This window comes from Chaetodon auriga, chromosome 7 (assembly GCF_051107435.1).
Source record: "Chaetodon auriga isolate fChaAug3 chromosome 7, fChaAug3.hap1, whole genome shotgun sequence".
Lineage (NCBI taxonomy): Eukaryota > Metazoa > Chordata > Actinopteri > Chaetodontiformes > Chaetodontidae > Chaetodon > Chaetodon auriga.
Genome location: NC_135080.1, coordinates 22,561,648 through 22,589,383, shown reverse-complemented (window position 1 = coordinate 22,589,383; position 27,736 = coordinate 22,561,648). Strand labels below are relative to the sequence as shown.

At 41.1% G+C, this 27,736-nt stretch overlaps 1 protein-coding gene across 1 annotated transcript in view; it reads right to left on the bottom strand.

The window, feature by feature from the left end:
• LOC143323751 (calsyntenin-2-like) overlaps positions 1 to 27,736 on the bottom strand; it is a 233,376-nt gene that overhangs the window by 19,059 nt on the left and 186,581 nt on the right. The window contains exons 9-10 of the mRNA XM_076735796.1: positions 11,861 to 12,023; positions 3,712 to 3,878 (exon numbers count right to left, since the gene is read on the bottom strand). Of these exons, the coding sequence (XP_076591911.1) occupies positions 3,712 to 3,878; positions 11,861 to 12,023 (330 nt within the window). The remainder of the gene's footprint in view (positions 1 to 3,711; positions 3,879 to 11,860; positions 12,024 to 27,736) is intronic.

Here is a 27,736-nt window from a genome sequence, read left to right as displayed (position 1 = left end):
CTGACACAGCAAGGCTTTTTAGGGCCAGGGCAGCTGAATGCGTAGTAAGTTTTCCTTTGTCTTGTTTACGTCTAAGTTCTTTAAACTTTCAAACCCTGACGGCCACAGCCTGGTGCACCTTTAATGTGTCATACAGGAAAAGTATCACAAAAACACCTACATTTCATGTTGATAAGAGGTGAAGATCAACACATCCTCATACCTGGATGGTGCATCTCTGTTATATTTGACCTTCCTTCTCATGGTAACAGTTTGTTTAGGCTTAGGCACCAAAAATACTACCAAATGTGGACTTTCTTGCTCTTTATACTATGCCACCTGACTTGCTCCATTGCTCATGTAATAATTACTCCGGCCACTAGAGGTTGCCGTCTAGCAATAAACGTAAATTTATTCACTTCAGCTGTGTCACTGCAATAGCTAAAAGGTCCGTACTCCTTCCAAAGCATGCAGCAAGCAGCAAATTTCAAACCCCTACACTAACTCAACGAAGCATGCGTTCTCTCTGGAACACCATATTTGAGGTAGTGCTGGACTGGTAAACACTGGTGTAGGATAATTTGGGGTGATTAAAAAAAAGTTAGAAATATATATGTGTATATTGCACATTTGTGTAGTAGCGTTTGTTTGGCTAGTGCAGACTCTCAGCTAGTCAGCATAATGTAAAATGAACAATTTCTTATCAAACAAAGCTTGTCGCAAACCAGGTGGACAGAAACAACGTGGTGTGGCTAATGAGGAAAATGAAGACTGGGAGCACACAGCAACCAGAAATCAATATGAAGATGCCGGAGAGGGGACTAGAAGGCAGACAGCAGGTTAGCAGCATGTCATCCACAGAGGATTTGTTGATGTTTTGGAAGATCTGAGGGGAGAATCTGAATGCAGATTCAGTGATGTGAGTGAGCACAAGGAGATTTTCAGCCTTACTGAATCCTCCCCTCCGTGCGGCTGTGTCCTCTGCCCTTCTAATCGTGCTGCTCTGGAAAGTGAAATAGCAACATTAGAGTTGCCGGCAAATGACACACTTGAGGTTGAACTCAGAGCAGGTATTTGCCACTTGTGGAGTTTGCTGTCTGAAGCAGATTTTTCCACTTTGGAATCACTTGTAGAAGAAGTGAAAGCCCTCTTTGTGAGCACATACACATGTGAGTCAACGTTGTCAAGCATGAACACCATCAACAGGAAATGCAGAAAGTGGCAAGTGTGGCTTTTAAGGAAATAAAAATGGTCAAGATCACTGGCCTAAAACATGAAGAAAACACTGTCATGGCTCTTTAAGTGAACAGGCTAGAAAATCGTAAGTGGAGTCGGCTCATAAGTACAGTTTGACAGAGGTGTGTTCTCCTGCAGGGTTTGATGGTAGGGATTTGAGGCCCTTCTTCCTTTAAATAGGGTTTAGTGGTCTCCTGCCAGAGCTGCACTGAGTGTCTCCCATTTCCTAAAACTGGCTCTCAGCAGCAGGGTGACAGTACTTCAGCACTCCACGGGACTCCCCATACACTCACTCCCTCCTGTCATTTTCCCCCTCTCACCTTCCCTTCTCTTGCTGTCTCCTCATGTTCTGTTCTCTGTCGCTATACTGGCCGTCTATCTGCCTCTACCTCCCTCCATCTCTTCCCTCCCTGTCATTCTCCTCTGATTGTGCTGTGCCAGCCCTCCACCTGCTCGGCTAAATGCTGTCCTTAAGCCTCCCATGGACTTATGGGAGCCGGGCGAGTGTGCGGCAAAGAAGAAAATGAAATAGCTCTCAAAAGATAAACTACGCTGGCCCTAGAGAGGTTGTCCTCCTCTCCTCCTCTTCTCTCCTCATCCCACCTTGTCTTCTGAAAAGGCTGGCAAGGATCTCTTTGCTGCACCACAGCACAAAGAGCTTTATGGAAAGAGCAGCGGGAGTGAGGGAGAGAAGAAGACTGAAGACAGACGGATAGAAAAAGAGCTTAGGGAACCGAGGGATGGTGGGTGGGTTGGTGGGTAGGTGGGCAGCTTGGAGTCTACACAAACCCCTATCCATCTTGTCTGCCCTCTATCTTCCACAGTGCAGGGAGATGGATTAGCTGTGGTGGTGAAAGGGGGGTGGAGGGTGGAGAAGGTATCTGAGGGGTTTCAAGGAAGCAAACTCGTGATTTAGCTGTGGCAATTTTTGTTGTGTTTTCAAAACGTGTCTTTTTGTGTGTGTGCACATGCCAGAGGAAGGCGCGTGTTGGATGAACACTCAGTATAGTCAGGAGCAGCTTTTACTGCTACCACGAATCCAATTTAAGGAACTGGTCTTATGCTTGAATGATAAATAAACAGTGGTGGAGTGTAGCTAAGTACATTTACTCAAGTACTGTACTTAAGTATACATTTCAAGTACTTATACTTCAATCATTCCTTTTCATGCTACTTTCCACTTCTACTCCACTCCATCTTAGAAGGGATTATTGTGCTTCTGACTTAATTGCATTGATCTTATTTACTGGTGACTTTACAAATGAACATTTCTGCACACAGAACATATGAAAATGTACGGCTGAAAATTAATTATTGATTAGTCAGTTAACAGACAATTAAATGATAACTATTTTGCTAATGATTTCATTCATTTTTGATATACAAAATGAGCAAAATGAAAATGAGCTCCACCTCAATGATCTTTTATCAATAAAATCCTGTTCTTACATTAATACATGAGTAATAATAACCTAATGATATAATAAGTAACAGTCACAGGGACATTTTTCTGCATTGAGTACCTTTAAATTCAATACTTTAACTACATTTTCCTGATTATACTTACACACTTTTACTTAAGTAACATTTTCAATGTAGGACTTTTACTTGTAACAGAGTATTTTTACAGTGTGGCATAAGTGCTTTTACTTTAGTAAAGCATATATAATACTTCCTCCACCACTATGAAGCTATGGGCAGCAGCTGGTTAGCTACTTTAGCATAAGGCCTGGAAGCAGGGAAACACCTAGTCTGGCCTGCAAAGCTCAAAATGTCAAATTTGTGGCTTTGTGGGGGTGTATGTGCAGGGCTCTATTTGCGGTCTTTATGCTAACTCCCTCCAGGCTACAGTTTCATGTTTAATGGACAGATATGACAGCGGTATCGACCTTCTTATGTAACTCTCAGCAAGACAGCCAAAAAGCATTTCTCCCAAATGACAAGCTGTTACTTTAAGATGAATTTAGAATATACAACCCATTTCTGGTACAACATAGTAAGTGAATGTTATAAAACTATGTGCAGAAGTGAAACTTTGTGAAGGAAATGCAAAAAATTGCTTAGTGGTAGTCTAACAGTTTTAAGTATAATGACAATGTTTTGAAGGCTGGAGATACTCGCCCTGTTCTGGTCTATTCTGAGACATGCTGAGTGCTAGATCATGAAAAACAAATAAGACTTGTGTGTTTGTTTTTGCTGTATGTGTATGTGTGTACAGACGTGTGCATCTATGTGACTGCAAGGTAATTGTGTGCTTCTGTGTGTGTGCATGTAAACACCCACGCAGTGTGACTGAGAGCGTCACGACTGTCTCTTTAAATGTCCTTTTCACAGTGTCTGATCTGTATTGTTCTAACCTTGAGTTGGATTTGTCCACTGGCTTAAACCTGAATCTACTGTTGACTAAAGTCAGACTTGTCACTGCAAACCAAGTCTACATCTCCTCTCTAAAATAGCCCTGTGTCACTCTGTGTGTATGTGTGGGTGCATGAATACCTTTATGCTCTTATCAAGACTCTCGAGGGAGTTGATGTCCAGTCCCTCTTTGCAGGCTTGCAGACAGGAAATCACTTTCTGACTCTCGATCTTGCCTGGTCGGATGGTCAGTCCAGATAGGCTGCCCCGAAAGTACTGAGTGAATCGCGGCTTTGTCACCTCCCCACCTACACACACAACCACAGACACGCATACAGTGAAATAGCTCATTAGATCAAATAGTTCACAGTTCTTTCCTGGAATTTAAAGCACAAAATAATTTGACGTTTATGGTGATACCACTGCTTTTAAGCAGTGCTTGCTTTTGTCTTTTTGCACAGTAAAAAAAAAAAAAAAAAGTCTAACCTACCCATTATATAAAATCTTTATATAATTAGACGTTTATGGGTTAGGGTTAATCTGCTGCACAGTAATCATCTTGGTGTCATGTTTGTCTCTACTGGTATGTAGTGTATATTAGTCCATTACACACTAGAAGATCATTAAACAGTGACCTTGTTCACTCTTTAATTCAGCCTTGACGGCCAAATTATGGGTATAATTGGCCTCAAGATGCATGTTTGGTGTCACCATTCTGTGACTGAACGAGTGCTGCTGTAAAAGTGCAAGTGTTACTCAGCCAGCCCATCCAGGCTAAATAAAGGTAAGGGAAAAAGTCAACACATTTAAAGTATGTCCTTTGAAAGGCCAATACCAGCAAGAGCAGTCTCCAAACCACTCATTATCGGAAAGGTTACGAGCTCTGGATATCAAAACTTCACCTTTCCATTCCTTTCCTTCCTTTTATTTCCTCACTTCCTCTTCCCTTTTTTCTGCTTTTCTCAATCTCTGCCAGTAATCCACCAAAGCACCAAAAGTATACAACAGTCCCTTCATCTAGTATTTATTAGAAATCTTGAGGAGTTTTTCCTAATCTGAATTGAGGGTTTAATGATGTGTGGTATGATCTCCAGATTGTAAAGCCCTCAGAGGCAAAGTGTGATTTGTGATTGAGCTTTATAAATAAAACTGACTTCACTTGACTCCGAAGTAATTGTTGGAGACAAGCAGCAAAGAGTGGCTTTTTGTATTCTTTTCATACTTACCTTTCGCTGTCGGCAATGTGTGTATGGAGTCATTATTTCTACATAATTTTCCATAGAGTGCCAGTTACTGTGTGTTGAATATCTGAGATTATTATCCTGTGCATACTTGCCTGTTTACCATGTACTAAAGAAAATCTACCATTTGCTACACTACTTTAGCCTATTTTTGAGCAACTAGTTCACCAGTAGATACAGCAAATTAGGGAAGTGGACAGTCATCTCACTGTCTTCAACCCCAACAATCACCAGCATAGAGGGAGAGAGCAGTCACACTCCAGACCAGAGACTGACACCAGACACTGCAGCCTTCTCTAGATTCAAAAGGGTCACCCAAACCATCCAATAATACTCTTAATAGTAGGTAGGCTCCACCAGCTGGCAAATTACATGGTCATACTGTGAATCTGCAGCAGATAGATATCTAGCTATTGCTTATCTTGAGAGGTAGTGGGTAGGCACTTGAGTACCTGTGGGTAACAGATGTGGCAGAGAAAATTGTCACATCAGGTCTGCAAGTCTACATCATGCCTCAACAATGTAAGGAGTCAGACGGAAGTGTTTCATCCATTCGTGCCTCACTTTACTGGAGATCCGAATGAAGAAATGTGCCACTTTGGGACAGACGCCTTACAAAGGTACTAGCTTGCACACAAAAGAGGCTACTGTGCACATCAGACACAATGCTGACTGTTGCAAGAGTCCTGAGAACTCTCCCTGGCCATGCTTTGTCTATACCAACCACGATTGCTCCTAATATATTGATTATTTTGATCTTTATCAAACCACCATCCATTGGAAAAGACAATAGACAGGTTGGAGATCAAAGGTATATATGTACATGTCAGAGCACTAGACCTTTGCCTTTCCTGCAAAACCTTTATAGTTTTATGAGGGTAAATCTTCAAGCTTTAACTCTGAAGATTATGCTGACTGAAGCACTGATATCCACAAAGGTGGACACGGACTAAGGAGCACTTTCAATCCCCATTGCCCAACTGGATTTGCTGCTTGGCAAGCCTTGCAACTCTTGTTCACTTTCAGTGTACCCAGTGATGTCCATTTCAGTGGTTGTTTGAAGAGAAAAACTTTGTCTTTGAACCAGGTAATCAGTGGCTGAAAAAGCACTCTGTAAAATTTTACAGTAACTGGAGTTGGGGGAATCCTCAATACAAAACACCTTGGCTTCCCTTCATCAGAGAATGCCAAGCGTGACTCCTAATATCCTGTCTGATGGTGTGGGCACATTTATCACTGCCCTACGTGAAGTATCCTGGATCTGAAATGCCCCACCTCTTGGAGTAGGAAAATGGACTGCAGCAACTGCAAATTTTGAGCTTAGGACATCATTACAGTTGTTAAACTGCAGCTACATTGTGCATGATGGTCAGTTGGATAGAGCTTTTTGTCTTTGAAACAGACAACACAGTCCTACTGGCTGTGTGATCTTCCGCAGGGACCATATCAGCCTACTGGTTTATCTTTACCAGGTAAGAGTCTGGTGAGGCCAGCCAGGTAGAAATATGGGGGCAGCTGTAATTCCCACACCTGAACTCTCCCCTTACCTGTGTCTTTCTGTCATCACTTTCTCTTTGTTGCTCACTCACTGTTTTTGAATTCCATGAATGTAGGTCTAGCTCCCTCAGCATGCTTGTGTGGAACTGTGTGCCCTGAAGCACCTGCTCCCAAATTACTGTGAGAATTTTTGAGAGGCAAGCAGAAAACAGACTGTTTGACTTAACACATTTAGTTTTCTATCTTTCACTTGAATTGACGTTCCATTTTTTTCTCCCTTTTGTTTATTGGTGGAACCACAATGGTCCAGCCGAGCTTTGGGCACGCTTACAGCTCCTTTGACACAAAGGCTACCTGTGAGTAGTATGGTATACCAGGACTTGCTTCCTCATTCTACACAAGGCTACTTGTACTGTTCTAAAGGGTTAATCAACTGAGGATACTGATTTTTTTTTTTTTTGCTTGGGGAATACAGCTTAAACCTTTCAAATCTTTTGAGACGATGTAATGTATGTAGCCATCAAGTGCATATTTACGACTCCGTTTTCAAGATTCTTGTAGCAGCTCGACATTACATTTTTAATCAACCCATGGAGAAAACGTTAGCCTAATTAGCTACCTACAGTGACTTGCGTGTTTATTTTAGCATGCAAAATTGATTGGTGCCAGCTAAAAATTACGTACCTGATCAATATTCATCTTGTGGTTATCGTTTATGTTGTTCAGTCTGTTTATCAATGAATTCATGTATTCACGATTCTCTGTGTGGTATGAGAGCCCCACATTCATGTATCTTGTCAGCAATCTGCCATTCTAACTCTTGTTGAAGTTCATAACAATAACCATAGCAGCTTTGCATATTTAAAGTCATCTCCTGCCTAAGTACTTGCTGATACCCTGCCAGGTACCAGGGAAGCAGAGCCTAACCTATAAAACCACAAGATCACATTCAAGGTCACATATACCAAACTATGCTAAACCAATTCTTTCCTCTTTCTTCATGCTTCAGCTCCTGTCCCTCCTTAAGTCAGTTAGTATTTTCTTCCCCTTTTCCTGCCCTCTCACTAGATGTCTACCTATACACCCTGTCTGACAGATGTTATCAATTTAGGCCGTGGCCAGAGAAACCATTAAGGGTCCCAGACAGAGGGTAAAAAAGAGAGGGGATTACTGAGACGCTGCAGAGCGGGAATGATATGGGTGATAAAACCGCTGATCATTCCACTTTACAGAGACTGGTTTTTACGTAGTGTCAGCTCTCTTTGCCTGCTCTATGCAGCCCTCCATGCTCTATAGATCTTCACTTTCCTTCACTCACTTTCATTTGCGTCATTTCCAAAAGAGCAACAGATGAGGCTGGAGAGGCTTGGCTGAACTGGAAATAGGATCATTACTTTAGTGTAAGTGTGAGTCTCTTACTTACTGTGTGATTTATTGCATATATATCAGTGCCTGTGTGCCTGTATTTATTCATTATACCATATATACACAGATATTTATGTTTCAATTTGTGCATGTGTGTAATCATCGGGGAAGTCAGGGAGGCAGAGCAGCAGTTTTTGATTACACAGTCCAGGAAAAAGAAGAATGAGGTGAGATGAGTGTGTTGCTCTCTGCTGCCTGCCTATTCCACACTTTTGAACATGAACACAGTCTGCCAGGTCAGAGGGTAAATATAGGCTTAACTGTATGAAAACTGCACAGCCAGCATTTACAGCATTACCTCCGAGCATTTCTCAGAGGTAAACGAAGAAGGATGAGTGGGGGTGACCCTTCTATTAGAAAACAGGAGAGAATGAAAATGTACAAATGCATTCTAGACTGCTGGAGAGTCCACTGCTTTGTTGTTGTTGGGAGTCAGACCAAAAAGGATATCTCATGCATGTTAATGAGCAATGCAAAGTTGTAGTTTACCTGTAGTGTTCATAAAGTATTAGTACATGTATGTATGCATGTACTACTGTCTCCTACTGCATGTCCATTCTTGTATTTTGAGCTCTCAGACAAGGTCAAGCTGAGGACTGGAAGACCAGGAAAACTTTCAGAGAGAACTGCTTGTTTGATCACTAGAAAGTCAAATCAAAACCCCCCATTTGACTGCGAAAGACCTGCATGAAGATTTAGCAGATTCTGGGGTGGTGGTACACTGTTCCACTGTGCAGCCACACCTGCACAAATATGACCTTCATGGAAGAGTCATCAGAAGAAAACCTTTCCTGTGTCCTCACCACAACATTCAGTGTCACAAGTTTGGAAAAGAACATCTAATAGTCGAACTTTTTGGTCACAATGAGCAAAGGTATGTTTAGAGCAAAAAGGGTGCAGAATCAAGAACATCTCTCCACCTGTCAGCGTAGGATGGATTGATCATGCCATGACACTTTCTATGAAGGTCATGTTAATAATGCATTATAAGCACATGAGTAAGACATTATAATGCATTTATAAGGCTTTATAAAACTCTTCAGAAATGTTTAGAATCATGCCTGGCAACATACAAGAAGGTTTCTTAACTATTAGAAATGGTGGACTTCACATTCTTTCTTGTCCTGGGAAATTTTCCCAGTATTGTACCACTGGCCACTGTTTTGATGTGATGGGATAATTGTCTGCTTTAAATAAAATTTGTGTTGTGTGGAAAATAAAATCATTATGATTTCTTTTTTCTCTTATACTTAACTTATATACTATAAGTATTATAGTAGTATATTATAGTACTTATATACTGTAAGTTAAGTATGATATACTATTATGCAATTGCTAATAAGCCTATACAGTGCTGTCACTTGAATTAAAGCTGACAAAGTCCTGCCATAGGATATTATTGATGTTTATTATTCAAGTTCTGAAATCTAGAATTTTTAATCTGCTATAATATGATAGAGCAGTTCTTTATATGTCTTTATCACTGGTTAAAGTTATGATAATGCAGTGTGTAATGCAGGACTCTGATTCTTCTTTCTGTACTTCACAGGGAACCAGCAAAGAGAGGCCAGTGTAGAGGAGATATGGTCCCTCTTCCTGGTAGCAGTGAGGAGTCTCATTGCTGCATTTTGAACCAACTGCAGGCAAGATAGGGCTGATTGACTGATTTCTGCATAGAGACAATTTCAGCAGTCATGGCGAGAGTAAAAAAAGGCATGAACTACAGTCTCCACATCTTTCGCTGAAAGGAATGATTTTAATTAAGCAAGTGCTCTAAGATGGTAGAAGATAGTGCTGACAACTGAGTTGATTCATTTATCAAATTTTAAACCACAGTTAAAGATAATACTATAATAAGTTTTTTTTGCTTTACATTTGATGACAAAGGCCCGAGGGCATTGATTGTGGTTGCTGCTGTCTGCTGGGCTGAAGATTAGGACCTCCGTTTTGTTCTGGTTTATCTGAAGGAAACTTTTTGCCTTCCAGTATTTTACATACTATGTGCAATTAAAAGGGAGTCAAAAGTGCATGAATCACAGGTTTCAGCGGAGGTACAGCTGGCTGTCGTTTATATTATATAAATATTATATTATATTATATAACATATATTATAAATGGCCTAATATGGAGCCTTGTGGTACTCCACAGCAAACAGATGCAGAGGAACAGGACACAATATCAACAACAACAGAGGCTGATTGGTCTTGGATGTAGGATGTCCCTGAATGCCAACAACATGCTTAAGATGGTCCAAAAGGATGGAACGGTCAACTGTCTTAAAAGCAGTCAAGAGATCTAAAAGAATTCAAAGCCTGTAATTTTTGTATTTATGTAGTATTTAGGAAACGATACTGATGTGTGGTTACTATGTTTGAGTTACTCATTCCTGCAGTACTGCTAAAATACATGGAGCAGGAGAACACACCACTGTTTTAGCTCCTTTTTACTGCCTGATTTATTTATTACCTGCACTCACCAAAGTAGAAGGTGACACTTACCTTCATGGTTATGCAGAACGTGCAAAGTATAATTTGACATTTACAACAACTCAGTGCTCACAGTAAACTTCATCGTTGTCATTATCAATATCATTTCCTTCAGCCGACAGCTTGTATGTATATGTTACATCAGACTATACTGATCATTGAGGATCAGCGCTCTCAAGAGCCCATACTTTTTACTGATATTCACAACCTTAACATCTTATAATATTTGACAAAAAAAAAAGTTAAAAATGACCTTTAAATGGCCTCTGACAAAGTATTTTGATGTAGACCGCCTTTAGACAATGAAACTCGCCGATGTGATTCATGGGTTTGCTGCTCCTAATGAAAGTTAGAGGCAGGTTTCATTACATATTTTACAGACTGAAACCCTTGCCACACCACAGTAGAATGGTTTCTTTGGATAAATGTCTAAAATATAATAATTTGAAATCATATTCATTTGCTGTGGTCAGGACAGAATAACTTTCCCGTAGACAATACTAAATTACCAGTGAAATGTTATGAACCATGAAATTATATCATGAAATTTAATTAAACATTGGAAAATATCACTGTTGCCTGCAGCCACACTGTTTTAAGCTGACAAATCTTTTTGTTTAATTTACTCCGTCATCCATTTGCACACTATAATGTTGTCCTGTCTGAACTTTAAAATAATCATTCAACAGTTTCTCTGTAATGCCACTGAGCTGTGCAACAGAGAGCTGAGATACATCCACTTCTGCGGTTCTGCAAATGCTCATTTTCTTTCTACCACTGTTCTAACAACACATTAAGAGCTGAAGATTCGGGAGCCAGTTAGACAATAAATAAGCTCATCTTTGCAACGCGTTCGCAATCAATGTGCTGAACACTTAAAGCTCAGTGCTTTGAAAAGGCAATCTATTGTGGCTGATAGCTTATGTTAAGGGTTCAGTATCACCCTTACAACTCTTTAGTGAGGTTTAGTTCCCAACTAGAAAAGCTGAAATAGTCTCTGAACTCCCTTTTTTATTCAAGGCCCTTTTAATCCTCCTTAAGGCTTGCAGTGTTCGATGAAAGAAATGGGAGGGGAAGGAGGAGGGGGAGTGGGGGGGGGGGGGGGTCACTGTTGCAGATGAAAGCGACACTAAGTGACCTGCTCCTGCTCCCGAACGAAAAGATATCTTGACTCCTTATCTGAGGCCAAGCATCACTGAGCAGTCTCATTTAGGCTTTCAAATCAATGGTATTCTCTACAGTGTGAAAAAGTGCCCTTTCTTCTACCCTTGTGCAATTAGTGGCAGCTATCAGTTTAGAGGACAGTTTAATAGTATGCCTTCATTCGGACTTCAGGTTCAATCATTTGTCAAAGGCAGACTAAGTGCTTTTCCTAATTACGGTGTTCATTCAAGGCCACAGAACATGTTCCACACTCAGAGTCTCTTTGTAAAAACACTTCAGAAAATATTATTCATGTTCTTGAACTTGCTCACATGCTGTATTTGAGTTATATTCAATCAGCAGCACACCCAATATACCCAATTTGACTTTGACTTATATTAAACTTTTCTTTCAGCGGCAGGGTTTTCACTATCTCATTATCATCATCATCATCATCATCATCATCATCATCGTCAACGCTCAGCTCTGCCCCCTCACCTTGCCAGCAGGCACCGACTGTGAGCTGCACATCGATCTGTGAGGGGTGGATAGGCCAGTCATCGGTCACCAGGTAGGGGTCGTAGGTCACTCCGTCCACATAGAGAGTCACCACTGGGAACTCTACATTGATGACGTAGTAATGCCACTCCTTGTCACAGATCTGTCAGAGAGAGAAGAGGAGAGTGTGTCATAAATAGACGTGATCCTCATCTCGCGTAATGGAACAGTAAGCGGCTCTGGTTATCCTCTTTAAAACAATAGTCTGACACAGTGGGAAATACATCTACATGCTTTCTTCTCAAGAGTTAGATTGGAAGTTAATGCTAAATACACTGGTAGCCAGAGAGTAGCTGGAGAGGTGCCAGTTCACCTCCAGGGTACTGCTGAACCCCCTCCCTCTGACTTACATGAATATATGTGTATCAGTTCTGTTTAAGCAAGTGTTAGTTTCAGGCCTTTGTGTGTAAAATAACACCAAAAAACTGAATTTCCCCCAGAGGGATTGATAAAGTTGACGATGTTTTCTTCTTCTTCAGCCAGAAGACAGTTAGCCTCGTTTAGCATAAAGACGGGAGAGGGAAAAACAGCCAGTATGGCTCTGTCAGATGTCTACCAGCTTCTCTAAAGCCTACTGATGAACAAGTGTCTTCCTTTTGCCTTGTCTGCAGCTGGCCAGAAAATTGACAAAAATGTTTTTACACTTTGGTTTTTGTCCAGATTAAACAAATGAGATATTAGAGCGGTTCATAGGCAGATCTTTTTTTTTTTTTTTTTTATCTTTCAACAGAGCCAGGCCAGCTGTTCCGCTGTCTTTATGCTAAGTTAAGATAACCAGCTGCCGGCAATAGCTTCATATTTAGCACACTTACATAAAAATGATAACGATCTTCTCATCTAACCTTTCATTGACTGACACATTAAATCACTGAGGGTGCTGCAACTGGCCTCCCTTTTGGAGTGTTAGATGGTGAGATGATGTGTGTATGGGGGGTTGTTGAATAAATTGGCTTGTACAGGGTCTCTGGATTATTCTCTGATGCAGCACTGTCCCTTTTTCTATCTGAATTTCTCACTTGAAACAAGATGACAAACTCAAATCCTTCACCCTTACACACACATGCTGCAAATCACACCACATGCACACACACACACACACACACACGCGCGCGCACACACACACACACACACACACACACACACACACACACACACACACACACACACACACTCCACCAGTAGATGGACTGCTCTGTTACTGCTTTAGTCCCTCTCTTTTATCATAGAAATTTGTTAAAGGGGTACTTGTAAACTTTTTTTTGCCAGGCCGCTTTGAGGTATGATAGATAGTGTTTTTTTTTATCAGTCTAACTGAAATCAAGCAAAGTGGTATCAGTAAAACAAATGTTGGGGGCATCTATGATATAGTACGTTGCTTCACTTAGGAGGGATGTTTTTTCTATTACAGATCCACCTCGTGATTTATTAGGAAAAAACAGCTGCATTTTTTATGCTAGTTCTTGGCTTGTGAAGTTTCAAAACAGAATGGTTTCTCTGGTGCTTAACACCCACTGAAATGCATTAGCACATTACCTGTTTAACCTCTTCTGAAAAACGCTTGACTGCGCCACTCTTTAGCATGCTTGACCATTTACCCTGCCTTGCTGTGCAATTTAATTGATTACACAAGCCCACTTGTGCCTGTCTGTCTCTGAGTACATCTGTCTCTCCCTCCTCTTCCTCTGCTTTAGGACTCAGCAGTGCCAACAGTCAGTGGGCTGTGCTTCACCTCTTCCTCTCAGCTCCTCTGATATAACCTGGGACAGCCTTTGAACACTTAGCCTTGGATCACCTCCCTCTCTAATGAAGAGTGCTCCACAGCCTGCTTATTAACACTGTGCTTGCACAGCAGATGGGAGTTCTAATCAATCTGGTTCATTTTCGCTGTTATTGAGGTGCGAGATACAACATCTGGTCTATTGGTGATCATTCTGCACAGCTGCTTAACACATATGCAGCATGTCGATGTGCTGAGTCGGTGCTCAGAATCAATGGGGGGATAATCTGATTGTGGATTTGATGGTGGTGCAGATGTGACGCATGCTGATGGATTGACTTTGATTTGTAAGTTAGGATGTTAGGACATGCAGAAACGCACTGTGCAAGGTAGCCCCACACCTACAATTCCTATGCACTGTGTTTTCTAGATATGATTTCAGTGTATCTCCAGGATACAAATTGAACTGGCTTGTGCTCTTAATCTTTAGTGTGTCTGTTGCTTTATCAACAGAATCTCAATCAGGTTACATCTCATTACTCATGTACCAAGTGTAAAAGTAGTTTTGTATATTCGCGTGCACAGACACTAATCCCTCTGACATTTACACGTGCAGGCAGTCTCCTCCCATGCTCTACTGCTTCTTTCCTGTTTTTTTTGCTGTTCGGTATTTCAAAGGGAGCCTGGATCCATATGGGATGTGAGGGCCTAGTGGATGACTTGATCTTGCAGGCTTCAAAGGGGAGATGCAAAGGCGCTCTTGCCCAAGAGGAGGTTGCCTCGACTGGGTTGGGATGTCAGCTGGAGATCTGTCTCAGGGATAGGAGTGAGGGAATTATGTAGCCGCACATCGATACCACTTTGTAAAGCTGAGGAAGAGCTTGTGACTTGGGTTGGACTGACATGGGTATTTGAAGAGCAATGTGGATACATTAGTGTTAAGCTTCTGACAGCTAATAGTTTGCTGAAATATTTAAAATCAGTTGATTTTGAAATAAAAAAGCTTTGTAAACATATTGCTCGGCTGAAACGGCATTTGAAACAAGGGTCAATTACATCCTGCAAGGATGACAAACCTGTTAAAAATGGTAAGTGATAAAATTAATTGTTAAGCTCAGTTTTAATATGCAGAAGTGGGTTTGAGATGTCCTAAAATGGCCTCTACTCAGACAGACATTCAAGATATGGAACAAGATAGTATTTGTACGCACAGGAGTTATTATTTAGTACCCAAGATAAACAAATATCATCCTTCAGGACCTTGGGACCTCTGTATTATCTAGTGTGCAAGATATGGATCTTGTGCGAACAAGATAAACTGCTGTTCCTCCACAAGTCTAAACAGCACCCAAAGATGATGAAGAATTTCACTTAAACAATCAAAGTGTCATGTTGAAACTTTCAGACTGCAGTCAAATGTAGTCCAGTTTCTGGAGATGGCACAAAAGTTCGGCATCTTGTCAGAAAACTGATTAGAGCTTGTGAGAGAACAGGTGCACTGCTATGCATGGCAAGATGGCAGCTGGACGCCGACGGAAAAAACTCTGAAGTGTGTGCACTTGCTGTGTGTGTGTTTGTGTGCAGGGGGTGGAATTCGTGTCCATCACAAAACCTCAGGACTGGAAATAACACAGAGAACCATCCACTATGGGAGCAGCTCAAAGCTATAGACCACTGAAGGAAGTCACAGGCCACTGTGAGTGTGCGCACGTGTATACGGAAATGCCTGTTTGTGTGAGAAAGACCGAGACAGCGATTCCACAAGGATATACCAGTTGTAATAACACCTACCCACAAAGAGTCACACATACATGAAGGCACAGACATCAATCCAGCACCATTAAGTGTCAACTTCAAAAACTTCAAAGGCAAATTTAAAGTTTGGGAGAGCAGCTCTGGCTTGTCTTGCTTATGAAAGCAAAGCAAAAACTTTTGTATTCCCCAATCCCTCCACTTTCCTGTGTCTCTGCCTGATGCAAATTGACAGACGGAAAGAATGAGTGAAATAAATAACCACACAAACAAAGGAGAGGGAGGATGTGAAACAACCAGAGGACAAAGAAAAGAGAGAATGTGTGTGTGTGTGAGAGAGAGAGAGAGAGAGAGAACGGAAACATCACACATCAAAGATCTTCCATCATCTCTTGGGGCACTCAATGGCGAGAAGAAAACAAAATTGCTATCTGCCCCCCTCTCAGTCTCTTTTTCTCGCTGCAGTTTATTTGGTCTCTTTTCTTCTTTGCCTGTCTCTCCATTAGAACCTAACTGCGGGAGTTGTTGCCTCAAGACCTTTGGAGTTGAAAGTCTTTAAGAGATCTGTCACCCAACCCAACCTTCTAACATCAAACAAGAGATGGAGGAATGAGATAGAAAAGGTAGAAGAATGAGGAGAGATGAAGTGATCTGAGATTTGGGGGTGGCAGGGCAGAGAGATGAAGGCGAAGGAAAGAGGGAGGGTGGAGATGAAAGTAAGAGGAAGGAAGAGAGGAGGTAGAGGGAAATAAATGATATAAGAAAAGACTTTAAGAAGAAAGTGGGAGGGGAAGACAAGGAAAAGTGAGGAAGAGTTGTAGCTACAACATTTATTAAACTGCAAGATGTGTCTACTCAGGAACAACGGAGGAAAGTGGTAAATCATTAAGAAATAGTTTGAAATAGTTAGAAAATAATCTTCTTTGCTTTCTTGCCGTGAGTTAGATGAGAAGATCAATACTGCTTTCATATCTGTGGGGTAGTGTGATGCAAACCTCAGTCCCCCGTGTCAAAGTCAGACTCAGTGTGTACCCAATCATCCAACTTGAACATCAACCAAAAATCCTATGTGGCGCTGTAACGACATTCTGCCTTGTCCTCTCAGGAAGAATGGTGGTGAACAGCATGGACAGTCTAGCTTGATAAACTTTAAGTGTCAGTCTGCTTCAATTCAGGCCCACTTCATGCAGCTACTAGGAAGCAGATGTGCGAAGGTGAGAAAGAATGTAGGATTTCTCTGTCAAGGTCTCTTTTTCACTGTATACACATTTGCTTCCGTCACGTTTTGTGTCTAGAGTGAGTTGCAAAGCCATGAATGCCTTCAAGTAGAAAATGTCAAAAATGATGCATCATTATCCATATTAGTATCTTCTTGTCTTACTCCCTGCATGATGGCAGGCTTTTCGCTCTGTCTTTGAGAATGATGATTTTTAACAGGTAGTAGCACTTTCAGATGTGGTAACACAGCTCTCGGTATGAACCAGTTCTTTTCAAGCACACCCTGACCTTTATTCATATGGCTCTAAGGATGGCAATGTCAGTCAGTCACTTGGTCTGTCTATCTGGATGTGTTCTACTGACTTTGGTGATTTTCTGATTGTATTGGTTTATGACCAAATACCTACAAAACTAATGACATTTTCACTGACCTCAGCTGTACTTTGTGTTAACATTAAGCTAAGAGGGAGAACATTGCAAATGTTTAAGTACAGCCACATGTAGCCATTAACAAGTGTGGCTGAAAACCATGAGAACAACAGCTGTATATGAAGAAGTACAGTTCTGGGATTCAGGTTCAGGGGCTGCGCTGACTTTGTTGGATACTGAGCCACGGAGAAAAAAAACAACTGTCAAAGGATCTGTAAGAAAAGGCAGTTGAACTTTACAAATCAGGAACAAGATAAAAGGAAGAGATTTGAAAGTACCAATGAGAAGTGCCCAAATTCTGATAAGAAGTGGAAAATTAGAGGTTCTGTTGATACCAAGGCATGGTCAAGTAGAGCAACAAAGATTTCAGCCACAACTGCCAGGAAAATTGGTCAGGATGGACAGAAAAACCCACAAGCAACTTCTGCTTGCAAAAAAAAAAAAAAAAAAAAAAAAAGGCCCGGCTGTTTCAAGATGCAGGGGAAGGAGGTACTTGAACAAAAATGGGCAGCACAGTCAAGTTGCCAGAAAAAGCTGTTCCTGCACCAACATCACAAAGCAAATATGCCAAACAGCACCGAGACAAGCCTCAAAACTTCTGGAACAAAGTCTTTTGGAGTGATGAGACCAAAATTGAACATTATGGTCACAACCATAAATTTTATGTTTGGAGAGGAGTCAACAAGGTCTCTGATGAAAAGTACACCACCCCTACTGTGAAGCATGACGGTGGATCTCTGATGTTTTTGGAGTGTGTGAGCAGCACAGGGAATTCAGTCAGACTGATGGGAATATGAATTCAGCATGTTATCAGAAAATACTCCCGGACAGTTTTGCATTCATCAGCCTGGAAGCTGCACATGGGATGCACTTTGACTTTTCAACAAGACAATGATCCAAAACACAAGGCCAAGCTGACCCTTCAGGGGCTACAGCAGAAAAAATGAAGGTTATGGAGTGGCCATCACAGTCTCCTGACCTCAATATCATTGAGTGCCTTTGGGGAGTTCTCAAATGTACAAATAACACTGTTGTCATCATAAAAAAACACTGCTTCAAAACTAAATATTGAATATGAACATGGCAAGCTTCACAGAGATAGAATTTATTGAGGGGCTATTAGATTGTACTGGTGTACCCCATGAACTTTAAGTCATGAGAGGAAATAACCAGACAAAAGCAGCAAAGATGCCTACAAACATCAGGTTATTCTTAGCCTGTAGGGTGCAAATGGGGAACAGGGCTGATGAGAGAGAGGGGGAAAGATGGAAGAAAGAGGAAGTAATAGAGGTGGGGGGAGGGAGTAACGGGGGGAAGAGAGTGTATAGGGCCTGCTGGAGGAAGGAACCTGAACAGAGATTGATGAGCAGTGGAAAGAAGGTGACTTTAAGGAGGGGTGGGGAGGAGGAGCCAGGGAAGGAATGAGAAAGTTACTGTAGATGCAAAGTGAAAGCAGAAGTGTAAAATAAAGGGATTGGATTGGCTGGGGGATTGGATGGTATGGTACCAGAAGAACCTCAAAATCAAATGAGAGCTAGAAGGACATCACTGTAAGAAGACATTTTGTTCAATTCGAGTCAATTCAATGACTTTATTGTTTGTTAGGAACATTAGAGTAATGATGCTAGCCCATGGGAAAGCAGTAGACCTATCCAAAATCTAAAACGAAAAACAGAATTAAAACATGTATGTATATCTAGCTCAGTGGTTAGCTGCCTCTCAGAGAGTTGTGTGTCCTCCCTTCTTTTACGTGTGTTTTCTTGAGGTGCTCTAGTTTTACTGCCAAACAAGAAGCAAGAATAGGAGGAGGTACGGATTCACTTTGCCATCGTCCTTGACCGAGGCACTGTTCAAATCAGGTTCAAATCACTCTATCAATATTTGGTTTATAAAACGTGCACTGAATGATTATCCTGAGCTGCACATTTCCGCTTTTTATCAATGTTTAATTCTTTTGAATCTTTCCAAAGCAATTCACAAAAGTCAAACAACTAAAACTTTAGACCAAGGGTCATCAGCAACATTTCTCAAAGGGCCAGAATTTTTGTAAGAAGACATTGTGGGGGCCGGAAAAAATGAAAAATATTATTCAATGTTTTTTTTAATTAATGTTATTTTTATTAGCGTATATCAGTGTAAACCGACCTTTAAAAAAATGGAAAATAATGATAAGTAGATACTTAACTAGAAAATGCTCTCTGACCTCCATCAAGGAGGTAGTCAGTGCTCAAGAGAAAACCCACAGAATGAGCCCTTATCTCATCTCAAAACTCCTCTTAAACCCATGCAATGCCTCCTGCATCTAATACACAAGCCTGATGATTCTCCAGAGGAACATCCTGCATCTGGTCAGTGCGCTGCTGTCAGCTCCAGGGAGTGACCAGCCCGGGAGCCCAGCAGTTTGACTGTGGTCCACAGAGTGGAGAGGATGGAGTTGGAGAATATTCTGATTCTGTTGAATGGGTGAAGTATGAATTTTAGATATTTTGTCTTACAGCCAAAGGTTGGCAAACTAAATTTTCTGAATTCATGAATATTCTGTGGGTCAGATGAGCAGCTTTGACAGGCTGGATGTAGCCCACAGGTCATCAGTTGATGGTCAGTGCTTTTAACATTGATTGCCTTTCTTCTTTTGTCTTCTCTCTTATAGCAAATGAGACACTTTAAACTGGGAGAAAAACAAATTGAAGGAATTTTGAGGTCTTAAAATTTAAGTCAATATGCTGATGTGGTGCTATAAATTGAATAAAATTAGACATAATGTTGCAAATTGTTGTCGAAGAGCTCAAAGAATGTTGGGAGACTTTCATTAAATCTAAGGCTCTAATCCAGCCCTGTGTTCATCTGACATGAATATACCTAGTCTCCAGATTCATTAGCAAAAGTGCTGTTTGCTGACACATAATTGCCATACATCATCATCATCAGCTCAGAGTCAACATGGAAACCATTATCATGTCAGTTGTTGTGAGCATCCAAAATTGGGTGTCTGAAAGCCTATAATTACAAAAATAGAAAAAACAATTAAAAGGAAGTGATAGCAGAGGAACAGTTTCTGCTAAATGTGTGTGTGTCTGTGTGTGAGAGAAAGTGTCTATGCATACAGGTACTATATTCATGGCTATGTGTGTGTGTGTGTGTTTGTGTGTATGGGAGAAGTACTTGAAGGTGACTATGAATTAGCGGCTGGCAAAAGAGACTAATTAGAGTAGCAATTATACAGCCGCTCCCGGCAGAGACTGGGAGTCAACAGCCAAATGACCTCTCCACAAGCTCATAATGGGCCACATGCACATATACACGCACACACACATACATGTGTCCACACACTCATAAACACGTGCGCGAACGCACACTCACAAATGTTAATATCAACAGGGTTTTTAGGCTGCATGGCAATTTTAGTGAGACTGATCACATTGACTTTCTCACCCTGTGGGGTTTATTTAGAGCAACAGAATGGTTAGAGCGGAGAGAAATACTGTGTAATTTTACAATTTGGGGGCATCCCACTCGGTCAGTGGTCTAAGATGCATCCAGGACCATGTATAAAGTATGTTATGTCCTGGTTTTCAATTGAGCCTTGATGCTACAGGTCATCTGCCTGTCTGTCTTAAATTGTACTCAAATATGTAGTTTGGTGTAGTGTCCTTGGTCTCTTAGAACCAAAGACCAAAATGATCCACTGTCCATTGTCCTTTTCAGTTCTGGTCAATTTAAGGTAAAACCACAGACATTAAACCACATCACCAGACGATGATGAGATGGCTAAATTGTTTGCCAGTTTTAGTGACTTACTTATCTTATATCACCAGCATCAAAGTTTGTCCTGGTTCCTGACATAAAGTCATACACTATGTTTTTTTTTGTGTGTTTTATTTGGTAAGTCTGTGCCTGGTATGTCACCATCCTCTCTTGTGTATATGGGCTTGTGGGCTTTTTACTGTAAATTATTTCTATTTGAATTGATAATAAAATTTTAAAATCATGCAAGAACAAAATCCTTTGCATTTCTGTTTCTCTCGTGTGTCCTGAGAAATCAAACCACTGTCATAATGCAGCCATGAAGTAGGGAAAAGCAAAGCCTGTATTAAAGATTCAAATTATTATGTCCCTGTCTATTTCCATACTCTGCATACACTGCATGTCTGACAAGACACCGTTTTCACCATGATGTAAGTTCTCTTAGAGCACCACTTCATCCCTTCTCAGGAGATTTAACAACCATTGACATTTGGTCTCATGTCATCAACGACTGTCGTTTACACTTGGCTGTAAGTGACTCCACCGACTCTAACGTCAGAGGCACCAACAAACCAGGTGGTATCAATGACACTGACAATGACCCCTCGGAGGTTAAATACCTGGGAGTTAGAACTGAAGAAGCCCCTTGGATGTTCAGTTGCAGTAGATTTAAGCTTCCTTGCATAACCATGACCTGGATGACTGAGAATCTTTATGGACAACACTACTATTCCTGAAAGTGTGTGATTTTACAGAATAGCACACTTTTCACACATAACACTAACTGGAAGTTAGGAGGGAGTTTGCTTTGCTTTTCCTAAGGAGACAAATACATGCCTGTGCTTTGAAAACAACAGGAAGTCAGTTATCATAGTCTGGCTCTTGATGATTTGATCCATTTCTCACCAATACAGTCAGCAGTTGGAGCCGCAGCAGCAGCTGGACACACAAGTCATGCAGGCAGTTAAGGAACATTAAAACCCTTTACACCAAACTGCCCCAAATTATACCTCTTCTTGGAGTCATATCTGAACACACACAGGATACACATATTTTAGATATCGTGACTTTCACTTTGCTATAGCATTATCTTTGATGTCCATCACAAATAAACATTGAAAAATCCATTTATGCATCATAGAGAAAAAGACTCATTTTAAGTTGCCTGAGAATAATCATGAATGGAAATAATCCATGGATACATCCATCCTAATCATGAATAAATACTTTTAATGGTGCCAATTTGTCAAAATGTAAAACATTTGCTCAACGGTCTTCGATAACCCGGGTTGTGAGCATGTGAACACCAAATACAGCTGAGGCAGATTTCGAATTCCCTCAAAATGCTTGTTGGTGGCTCAGGGAAGGTGTTGATTTGTGGGACAGCAGCTAATTATCTATCAGAAACACTCCTGATTACTTTGCATGTTTCCTTTATAATTTCCCATGAATAGAACAAATCTATCAAGAACCAGGAGCGGGGGAAAGAACAAAGAACACGAAAGTGCTCAGCAGATTAGAGGGAAAAGAAAAACAGACAGAAAATGTTTAAACCCCAGCAGGAGGACATTTTCAGACTGCCGTAAAATCTAATGGAAGAGAAAGGATATTGAACATGCACTTAGTGCAGTATGGTTTAATGTCTGGTCTAAGCCACATTGGCAGCAATAATACCCCCCCCCCCATATAGTTTCACTTCTTACATGCTGTTGTTTATCTGCTTTTCACCTCGACACAGCTGCTATGTGTGAATCTGATTTTCAGAATATGTCATTGTTTTCCAGTGTCACAACAGAGTAAATAAAGAAGAAAATCACTGCTATAATTTCAAATTGATCTGTCCTTTTTTGTTGGTTTACGTGCCAGACAGATGAGGACTGGATTTTATTTACTGCTGAATAAAAGGAATTCTGAATGTGGAGCATATTAAACCAAAAGCAAACAATATAAAAAAAAGGAGTTTTGATGGATGCCAGACTAACCTCTGCACCACCAGTCTGTCAGCACATTTGTGGTCCTTTCCTTTATGATTCTAGCTGTCTAAACAATAATAATACTAATAAAGCACACATTAGCACACACATATTTTCTTCCTTAATTTTTTCTGGTATTTTCTTCTGGTAGTTTTGGGAACATGTTGGCCCAAATAAGATTTTTTGGATCCAAGAGCCCCCAAAGTATTTTCCTTTGGGTCTGTTAGCAAACAGAATATTCAGCTACAGGAACTGGGATTACCTTATTTCACCCCAGTTAATCACTAGTAGGACACTCAGCTGAGCATGGCATCTCTACAGCTACACCACGAAATCTAGCTGTGTTACACACTTCAGCTGTGAATCATCACTGTCTGTATCAGTATCCAATGCTTGAGCGCTGATATTTTTGGACAAGTTGTAAACAGGGAATATTTTGGACTTGTAGTCAGTATTTTTAGATAGGCTGGAAATGTCAGATGGAAGGATTCTTCCCCCAAATATAAAAAAATAAGGTATCTATCTATCTACTGTGTAAAGTATCTACAGTATATATGAGGTACGTATGATGGTATGAACCAAACCAAATGTGGACAATAGTTAGTTAAACGTTTGTCTGTTCTTACAGTATCACCCTGTCTTATTCATCAGCTTCTCCTTTTATTCTCCAGTCTGGTCTGATATGGCATAAAAATGCAAACATGCAGCACACTTAAGCCTGTTGCTACAGTGCTTTAAATTCAAGTCAGACAGAAAACCCTCTGATCTGAGTGTTGTAGTCATTGGTTTGGAGTAGTGCCAGATAGGAGTGCACTGGAGTCATGTACAGTGTGTGCACAGTTTTCAGATTTGTACGGAGGCGAGAGTTGGAGCCTTGAAGGTGATTGAAAAGTAATCACACATTTTTTCACTACATTTAGAGTAAAATGATCAAAGTCATGGCTATGTTTTTGGCAAATGATGGCCATGAATTGCAGGCCACATGAAGTCAGAAAAAAAAATGTGCTTGGTGGGATGCTTGTTGCCATTCTACCTCATTATCATAGTTAACCTTTAGAAATCCACATGAACAGGCTTTAAACTGATCTTCTTACTATGACTTCTGAAATGGTGATATTCGTGTGGTATTCTAGTCTTGCTATATAGGGTTTTCCCTTGGGCTCGGGTCATTCTGCTTCAGCTGTTCTGTGCCAAGCTGTGCGGTGATCATGTGCTTGCACTGCAGCCTTACAGCAAGGGTTAAAGCCAAAGCAGCTGTGCTGTGCTGCACCATGCTTGGTCCTGCTTGGGGCTGATTGTGGCTAAGTAAGTTCACTCTGAAGACTAAAGGTTTGGAGTTTAGTTTTACTCCTGTGTTCCCGTTAATACTTTAACATATTAGCATTACTTTACTGTTTACTGATGCTTTCAGCTGTTTGTGTTACGTTACTGCTGATGCAAACTGCTGCCACTGCTTCATGTTAAAAGCTCTCTGAACTCTGGCGAACCAGTGGGGGGCTTTTATTATACAGAAGGTATGAGATAGGCGATGTTTTTGACACCAAGTTAGCATTGCTGTTCTTCAATAAAAACAGGTCTAATCAACTAAAAATATAGTAGGACACATTCTGCACTATTTCGTCAGCGGATCAGTATATTGCAGGGGGGAATGGTACAAATAGAAACAGCCACAGTGAGATGTCGGATGAATTGCTGCAGGCGACAGGATTTACCGTGGTTTGTGGCCATCACAGCTCCATCAAGGTAAAACAACTCTACCTTGCTGTGTGGTGTGATGGAAAAACACTCTTGCTTCAGTTTGTGGCTGTTCACCTCCTCTGTGGTTTTTGCTCCACTGGTTTCAAAAAAACCTATGAAGTGCCATGGCAACAGGTGGTGTCGGTGTGACATTGACACATATAGTCTCAGCAGAGTGTTGATGATGATTGAACAAACACATGCATCACAGTACACCATTGGAGATTTTTCCACGCTGACCTTTTCAGGACCATGTAACACATCTGTACCAGTCTAATCCTGAGCTGAATGAGCTTCAGTAAGCTTTGTAAATTCTAAAGAAAAGTTTCTGCAGTCTGGCGATTAAGGTAATGCTGTCTCTGCTGCTGAATCCTGGTGGTGGGCAGAAGCATGTGCAGGCATCATAGTAACAGGAGGTGAAAGTGCTGATTCCCCGTAAGGCCTGAAATCCTGAATTAATGCATGTGTGATGCTGGATTTGCTTGTTGTAGTGTCTGGCAGGCACAGTGAGTCACTCTCCTGGAACCGCTTGGAGCCGGTACTGTATAGCTGTATGTCCTACAGATGAAATACATCAGCAGATCTCACAATCAAGGAAAAGACTGTGACAGTGTGAGAGAAGAGAAGGGTAACAGAGAGAGAGAGAGGATATTGTGAAACAACGCAGCCTCAGTGACAGAAAAAATAAAAAGTATAACATGGTCTAAACTGTCGGTAGACAAACCAAGCAGTGGTGAAAGTTCCCACAGACCTTTAGCAGAGCGACGGAAGGAGACAGACCGGGGCAGGGAGGGGGGGTATCATGCCATCTCGCCTGTTACCACACTACATCCATCACACGCCTCCTCTTGATTACCTAAACCCTGACAACACCTGTACTGCCGATACTCCTACGCCAAATTTACCACCCCTCTACCAGGCTCACTTATTCCTCCGCCTCTCTGTCTCCATCTCTTCTTCAATTCATCTTTCTCTCTCATCCTTTTCTCTTTTCACACTTAAGGTCAGGGTGGGATGTGCACAATAAATCTCCGCTGCAGATTCAGACAGCCACCCTCAATCCAGGAAGTGCTTTAGCCGGTCAGAGGGAAGAGCTCCACTGCACACAAACTTTGTCTCTTAAAAACTATTTGGGTAGGCAGAAAGTCTGGTCGGAGAGTTTGGGAGTGTTATTTGGCCGGGAAGTAAGACAAATTGATAGGGAGAAAACAAAGCAAGTGAGAGGGAGGAAAGGGCGAAGGGTAAAGGCAGAGACTCGCTGGAAGAAGAGGGTATTCAGCAAACCTATTTGGTCCAGATTAATATGATGAATAGCGCAGAACATCAGCTTTTACTGTGCTGTTATTTTCTTTTATTTGGCTTTTGTACACCCTTGTACCGCAAAGTGACATTAAAGGTCTCCAGTTTCTCAGAAACTCCCACACAAACACCCACACACATTCTGTTGGCTTCAACATGTGTGAACAAGTGCATAACTGCTGCAGGTTGACAAGCCACACACATGCACCTACTACACATATAATAAACACACTAACACCTACAAAGTCAGGGACAAATAGAATCTCATCCATCCGTCAGAATAGAGGGACAGAATAGAACTAAATGCTTGAGACTCAACCTGAACATGTCACAAATGGCTTGAGACTTGACTTCAACTTGTCATGAGGGATTTCAGATTGTTAAAAAAGACTTCAATTGAGCTTGTCAGGGATAACATAAGAGTTAAGTCTTGACACTTGGGCTCGTCACAAATATCTGGAGACTTGACTATAACTTGTCATGAAGACCTTGAGACATGATATTGTTAGAAAGGACTTGAATTTAGCTTGTAACATGAGAGTCATCTTGACCATGTCTCAAAAGCCTTGAGGTTTGAAGTGAATTTGTCACTAATGAAGTCAGACTTGACTGAATTTGTCAAAAAAACAAACAAAAAAAAAAACTTGAGACTTTCCTTGGCTTTAGCACTGACTTGGACTTGTCACAAATGACTTGAGACTTGAAAATTGTCACGAAGGATTTAAGACTTTAACCCAGTCTCACACCAACATGTGTAATAGCTGTGTTGATCCATAGTGCAAAATGTACTATTGTTAGAAAACCATCAGCCATGAAAAATTTGTCATCATAATCCAAAATATAAGAGAGACAAAAAAAAATTAAGGTATTAAGTTCAGTATTTAGTGTGAAAACAGAAAAAAAGAAAAGATTACAACGAATAAAATCAACATAGATATGAACTCCCAAAAATGTTGTTTAATCAGGAAAAGAAAAGGCTCTCACCTTTCACTCTTTGACACATGGATTCAAAAATACCACCAGTCACTGCGCTCAACTATACTATAATTATCTATACCACTCTGCATGTCACTGATACTGTCACACGCACGCGCACACACACACTCACAGAGTCAGAGTCAGCGTGGTAATAAAAGCCATTTCTCCTCCTCCCTGTCATTTAGTGGCCTCTCCAGCACGATTTCCACCTATCCAAGACCTACAGTCCTTCCCACTCTCATAAAGCCGAGGCAATATTATCCAGGGATGGTGGGATGCGAAAGGAATAAAAATGATGGAAAACTGCTTGGAACAGGGTTTTGGAAAGTGTGTTTGTAATAAAAGCTGATTTCATTTGTGAAGCGGGCTGTGGTAGCAGTGGTTGAGAGACACCTCGGCAGAATACAACAGAAAATAATGTCGTCTGTGATGAATGAGTGATAGATACTGAGAGGATTGTAATGAGGGAGTCTGCCTGCTCTGATTACACTTATTAAACGATTCTTTTGCATATTATTTGGCTCATGTTTGTCCATCATCCTGTGTGTCCTGCTTACCAAATGCAGCGGACAGACCATGTTTGAATGATATCAACGCTAACAAGTAGGACCGGTGTTCTTCTGTTGCGTATTGTCTATTTCTGTTCCTTCCAGCTACTTGCCCTGGTATGTTATACACTGGCATGTGTCTGTTCCACTGGGAAGCAATTTCTGACGTTTCTTCCCTTTGTTGCGTCCATCTCCATCTTCTCTTCACCTATTTTTCTCTTTCGATCTCAGTCCCTTGAGGTTTTTCTTTCATCTGCCTTTTCTATCTTTTTTATCATTCGTTTACTTCCCCTGCCCCATGCCTCTACCCTTTCATCTTTCTGTGGTTATAGATTCCTAATGTCAATAGGATCCTCCCTCTGAATACAAACAACACCATTTGCATGACTGCCAAATCAATATATAAAAAAAAAAAGGGATG